This window comes from Poecilia reticulata, chromosome 15, assembly GCF_904066995.2.
Source record: "Poecilia reticulata chromosome 15, P_reticulata-male-v2, whole genome shotgun sequence".
NCBI classification, from domain to species: Eukaryota; Metazoa; Chordata; class Actinopteri; order Cyprinodontiformes; family Poeciliidae; genus Poecilia; species Poecilia reticulata.
In genome coordinates, this window is record NC_088844.1 from 30,726,722 (window position 1) to 30,732,776 (window position 6,055).

At 51.9% G+C, this 6,055-nt stretch overlaps 1 protein-coding gene across 3 annotated transcripts; it reads left to right on the forward strand.

Moving 5' to 3' along the window:
* The first annotated feature begins 2,599 nt into the window (after positions 1–2,599).
* LOC145555181 (prolyl-tRNA synthetase associated domain-containing protein 1-like) lies at positions 2,600–5,051 on the forward strand. Of its 3 annotated transcripts, none has more exons than XM_081616607.1 (4): positions 2,600–2,785; positions 4,087–4,212; positions 4,340–4,429; positions 4,507–5,051. In XM_081616607.1, the coding sequence occupies exons 1-4, from the start codon at positions 2,705–2,707 to the stop codon at positions 4,717–4,719; spliced, it is 510 nt and encodes a 169-aa protein (XP_081472733.1). In that variant the 5' UTR covers positions 2,600–2,704; the 3' UTR covers positions 4,720–5,051. The 3 variants fall into 3 exon arrangements, with proteins under 3 accessions (XP_081472733.1, XP_081472735.1, XP_081472734.1); XM_081616609.1 differs by lacking the exon at positions 2,600–2,785 and adding an exon at positions 3,461–3,629; XM_081616608.1 differs by lacking the exon at positions 2,600–2,785 and adding an exon at positions 3,763–4,030.
* The last annotated feature ends 1,004 nt before the right edge of the window (positions 5,052–6,055 follow it).

Below are 6,055 nucleotides of genomic sequence, written 5' to 3' on the forward strand. Positions count from 1 at the left end.
AGGTGATGCACGTCACTGGCCCGGTCATAGGCCCGGTCATAGGCCCGGTCATAGGCCCGGTCATTGGCCCGGTCATTGGCCCGGTCATTGGCCCGGTCATAGGCCCGGTCATTGGCCCGGTCATTGGCCCGGTCATTGGCCCGGTCATTGGCCCGGACCGGTCACTGGCCCGGTCATTGGCCCGGTCATTGGCCCGGTCATTGGCCCGGTCATAGGCCCGGTCATTGGCCCGGTCATTGGCCCGGTCATTGGCCCGGACCGGTCACTGGCCCGGTCATTGGCCCGGTCATTGGCCCGGTCATAGGCCCGGTCATTGGCCCGGACCGGTCACTGGCCCGGTCATTGGCCCGGTCATAGGCCCGGTCATTGGCCCGGTCATTGGCCCGGACCGGTCACTGGCCCGGTCATTGGCCCGGTCATAGGCCCGGTCATTGGCCCGGACCGGTCATTGGCCCGGTCATTGGCCCGGTCATTGGCCGGTCATTGGCCCGGTCATTGGCCCGGACCGGTCACTGGCCCGGTCATTGGCCCGGTCATAGGCCCGGTCATTGGCCCGGTCATAGGCCCGGTCATTGGCCCGGTCATTGGCCCGGTCATTGGCCCGGACCGGTCACTGGCCCGGTCATTGGCCCGGTCACTGGCCCGGTCATAGGTCCGGTCATTGGCCCGGTCATAGGCCCGGTCATAGGCCCGGTCATTGGCCCGGTCAATGGCCCGGTCATTGGCCCGGTCATAGGCCCGGTCATAGGCCCGGTCATTGGCCCGGTCATAGGCCCGGTCATTGGCCCGGTCATTGGCCCGGTCATTGGCCCGGTCATTGGCCCGGTCATTGGCCCGGTCAAGGCCCGGTCACTGGCCCGGTCATTGGCCCGGTCAATGGCCCGGTCATTGGCCCGGTCATAGGCCCGGTCATAGGCCCGGTCATTGGCCCGGTCATAGGTCCGGTCATTGGCCCGGTCATTGGCCCGGTCATAGGCCCGGTCATTGGCCCGGTCATTGGCCCGGTCATTGGCCCGGTCATAGGCCCGGTCATTGGCCCGGTCATAGGCCCGGTCATTGGCCCGGTCACTGGCCCGGTCATTGGCCCGGTCACTGGCCCGGTCATTGGCCCGGTCATTGGCCCGGTCACTGGCCCGGTCATTGGCCCGGTCATTGGCCCCGTCATTGGCCCCGCCCCCCGGCCCAACGCTGACTTGTTCCGCTAGCGGCTTCGAGGAATTTATTTTTTAAATCTAATAGAATCATAAATTTAATCTGGAGAGAAAAACTCTCCTATGATAAATACAGAGGAAAAAGTTTCCAAATGTGAGAATAAAACATTCAAGAGATCAAAATGAATCTCAACATAAAGGAGGAAAAATTAATCAGAACTAGAGGAGAAAATAATTATTACCCATTTTCACGGTGTTGTTGGCTCTGGAGGCCTTTATGGGTGGTCCGAGGCGGGGGGGGGGGAGGCATGCGGCTGGCGTCGCCAGGCCGGGAATCGAACCCGCGGCCGCCGCCTGAGGCCTCCGTGTGGTTCGTGTTTCGCCCCGGCGCCGCCAGCAAACCTAAAGATCTGTTTTTACCTGAACGCAGCAGAAAACCGGCTGGGGTTCTGAAGGTTCTGGTTCTGTTTGGTGGAGCTCGAAGCTCCGCGCGTCGGGCAGCCAGATGTGTTCCTGATGTTGGATCAGAACCGATCAGAACCGATCAGAACCCCGTCCCTCCTGCTGGCGGGTCTGGACGCAACGACGAACATCTGGAAAAACCTCCAGGATCCAGATGTTCCTCCACCGAGGAACGAGTTTAATTTTCAATAAAAATGTTTGTTTCCGTGTAAAATCATAAATAAAATCTGAAAAATTGTCTCCGAAATTATCTTCATCCGTCTTAATCTAATTAATCCAGTTTTATTAATCCGGCAGATTCCTAGATAAATAAACCCAGAAATCATAAAGCCGGACGATAAATATCAGAACTTTAAATAAAATCTAAACTCTGTGGTTCCACTGGTTTCACTGGTTCCACTGGTTTCACTGGTTTCACTGGTTTCACTGGTTTTACTGGTTTTACTGGTTTCACTGGGGGAGAAGCTTCTGGAGGGACTGGGAACATAATAATGAACATTTTAAATGTTGGTGAGAGAGCAGCTGCAGTTCAGATGCAGGTTTATTAGAAACATTTTGGGTTTTTAATCATTTTTGATAAATGTAAAATGTTTATTTTTATTCTTTTTACTGGTTTTATTCTGTTTGCTTTTGATGCGGAGAATTTTCCCCATTTTGGGACAATAAAAGATTTTTCTCGTTTCCTGGAGTCCGGACCGAGACGCCGGCCCGTTTCTCTCTCTGCTCTGGAGGTTCTGGTTCTGGTTCTGGTTCCTCCTGGGTCCAGTTTGGATCCTGTTTGTTCCTTATCCCGGTTTTTTTTGGGTTTCTGGTTCTGGTCAAGGTGAGTTTGTAGAACATGACCTGAATCTCTGCAGTTTCATAATGTTCATCAGACTGATGGCTTCAGGAGCCGAACTGGGTCAGAGTTCAGGCTTAGTGGTTCCGTTTCATAACTCCAGTCAGGCGGAGGCTCCATGTGTTACCTGCAGCCGCCGGCAGGGGGCAGCGGAGCAGCGTTTCAGAGCTACAGGGGAAGAAGAAGAGGCGCAGCTGTTCCTGGCTCTGGGTCCGATCCAGTCGGTCCTCATTGATCGGAACCAGAACCCAGAATGAGTGAAGACCTGCGGGCCGAGCTGCAGGACTTCCTGCGGAAGCTGGACATCCAGACCAGCTGCGTGGAGCATCCTCCGGTAAGAACCGGAACCGGTTCTGTTCAGGCTGCAGATGGAACCTGTTGAACCGCAGTGCCGTTTCTGTCGGTTTAAACTAAATCCTCCTTATTTGGTCGTTTTGAACAGTTGACGGTAATAATAATTTCATATTTCGATGCCCTCTGACTCGCTCTGTCATTCGGCGCCACCTTTCAGCCTCACGGACCTTCAGATGAAGTTTCTGCTTCACGTACAGACTGACCCACTGGGTTCGGCTCATCAGCCGGACCTTTCATCAGATCTGGGTCACCTTCAGTCATGGGCTGGGAGGTTATTCTGGGATGCATTCTGCTGCAAAACGTTTTTAATCCAATACGTTTTTAAACGGAATATTTTTTTATGTCAGATTTATTAATTTCATTGTGATTCCTGCCGAATCGCTGCTAACTGACCAGGTTGTATGTGCTAAATATAATAAATTATTTTTCTGAACTTTTCAGAAACTTTCAGTTTTCATGACCGACTCGTTTTAGTGGCGCTGATCCATCTGGGCCAGCAGGGGGCGCCACATCAAAACACACCCCGTTATCCTGCTGCTTGATTTCCGAGAGTCCAGCACACAGCGGTACCGACCCGGTACCGGGCCTCTGCACGCCATGCAGCGCTGCAGAGGCCCGGTACCGGGCCTCTGCACGTCATGCAGCGCTGCAGAGGGTTCGGTACCGACCCGCATGTGTTGAAGCTGCAGGATCAGCTCTACGAACTGGACCTGGTTCCGTTTGTAACAGCAGCATTAATTTGAGATTTTCAGCCTCCATAAGAGGGAAAACTGGCGTTAATTTTACTTTGTTCTTAATTCATTCATAAATGTCACAGTTTCAAGGTAAATATGAATTTATGAGCTAATTATTTAGTTTGATGTTAACTAATGTTTGGCTGGATGTTGTATTATGGCATTTGCTAAATAAGCGTCTTTGTAGTTTGTAGCTAATATTCAGTTTGTCAAAGCTAAGTAATGTTTAGTTGAAAGCTAATTATTTAATTTGGCCTGTTTATTAAACATTTAGTTTGAAGCTGTGACATTTCTAAATGAATTAATAACTTGGTAAAAACATGACTTCAAAGTGAAATGAGAGAATTTAGCCTGTTTTATAACTCAGATTATTTCTGACCAGCAGCTCATTTTCATTTTGCTGCTGATGTAATTTTGTGGTTGATTCAATGAAGCCGGAGGTTTGATGCCTCTAGTTTCCTCTCATCCTGAAAGTCGTGACGTTGTTAAAGGTCAGAAGGAAAACCTGGATCAGGTGAAGTGACTCTTCGTCCTCTTCGTCCTGCAGGTGTTCACAGTGGAGGAGATGATGCCTCACCTGCAGGACGTGAGCGGCGCCGTCACCAAGAACCTCTTCCTGAAGGACAAGAAGAAGAAAGGCCTGTGGCTGGTGTCGGCTCGCCACGACCGCCAGGTGAGGCTGGCTCCGCCTCCCGGCCTCTGATTGGCCCAGCCGGCCTCTGATTGGCCCAGCCGGCCTCTGATTGGCCCAGCCGGCCTCTGATTGGCCCAGTCTCACCTGTCTGTCTGTCTGTCTGCAGGTGAACCTGAACGATCTGGCCAAGAAGCTCGGTGTCGGCAGCGGCAACCTGCGCTTCGCCGACGAGGCCGCCATGATGGAGAAACTCAAGGTAGGTCCGGGTTCTGATGGCGGTTCTGGTGGGTCGGAGCGGACTCCATGTTGGATAACGTCTTCCTCTCCCGCCAGGTGGGTCAGGGCTGCGCCTCGGCGCTGGCGCTGCTGTTCGACTCGGACCGGAGCGTGCGGCTGGTTCTGGACCGGGACCTGCTGGACGGCGGCCATCAGCTGGTCTACTTCCACCCCATGACCAACAGCGCCACCATGGGGCTGCGGCCGCCGGACCTGCTGCGCTTCCTCAGGGAGACGGGTCACGAGCCCGTCCTGGAGAGCTTCGACTAGCAACCACCCGGTTCTGGTTCTGGTCCTGGTTCTGGACTAGGTGTCAGCAGCAGCAACCTGCGCTTCGCCATGATGGAGAAACTCAAGGCAGGTCCGGGTTCTGACCTACCCGGACCTGCCCGTCTCAGGTTGGGAGCTGGAGGAAGCAGAACTCTTTAACACGACTCCTGATGGTTTTAGTTTGGTTCTAAGAACTTCAGCCTGAGGTCCAGAAACCCGACTTGGACCTCCAGGTTCTGGTTCTGGTTCCGTCTTCGGTCTCATTCTGTCTCTGGTTGTCAGCAATCTCACAGATGAATGTCCAGTTTTTATTAAAACCCGTCCACAAAGACGATCCGTCCGCAGAACCTGATTAAAACCCAAACTGAAGCAAAATGCCTGATGGACCCGATTCCTCCATCGGGTCCAGAACCGAGCTGCAGGACCAGAACCCGGTCCAGGTTCTACTAGAACGTCCAGAAAGATGAAAGTATTTCATAAAGGTTCAGAAAGTCATCCTGCAGATCTCTGGTGAGATAAACCCAGAGTTTCTGCTGTTGATTCAACCGGCGCCGCGAACTGCAGCTCCCCCTGCTGGAGTCAGTGAGGTACTGCAGAGGAACCGGGCCGAACCGGATCCTGTTATTAATCCTCAGTATTTCTCTAACATTTGAGTCAAACATGTTCATAAAACAAGCAGCAGTTTCATGTAATCTGATCATTAAATCAGTTCAAACTGAACAGAAACCAGTAAAAACCCAAAGAGTGAAGAAACAAACTTATTTATTATCAAGTTCTGACAGAAACAAACAAATTATAGTAAATAAGAGAAAGAGGAAACAAATGAATTCAATAAAACAAAATATTTATACCAAAGGAAACTTAATATTGCCATAACTCTCCTGACGTGCTAACAGCTAACATCCAGCCAGCAGTAGCATTAGCAGAGCCGTTAGCAGCTCTGCTAATAGACCTCCTTTGCTTTGCTTCTCCTCTAAATCTCACTGACCGTCTGGTTAGAAGGATGTTGGAGTAGGAGATAAGATGAACTTCTCTCTCTGCATCATCTCCTCTGGGTCAAAGGTCAGTCACTGTTGGGGCTTTTGAGTGCTAATCAGCTGCTCTGGGTGCTAAAAACAAACGCCGTTGCCATGGTTACGCATCATACAACAGTCTGAATGTAAAGAGTGAAATCCTTCCAGCTGCTCAGCGTCCAGAACCACAGAGAAGAACGGTCTTAACCAGACCGCAGAACCGGTCCAACACGCCGCCACCGGGGCGCTGTTCTGGAAAACCTGACCGGAAACAAAACAACCTGAGTGATGAAGAGAACTGGGTTATAAGATGAGACGGAATG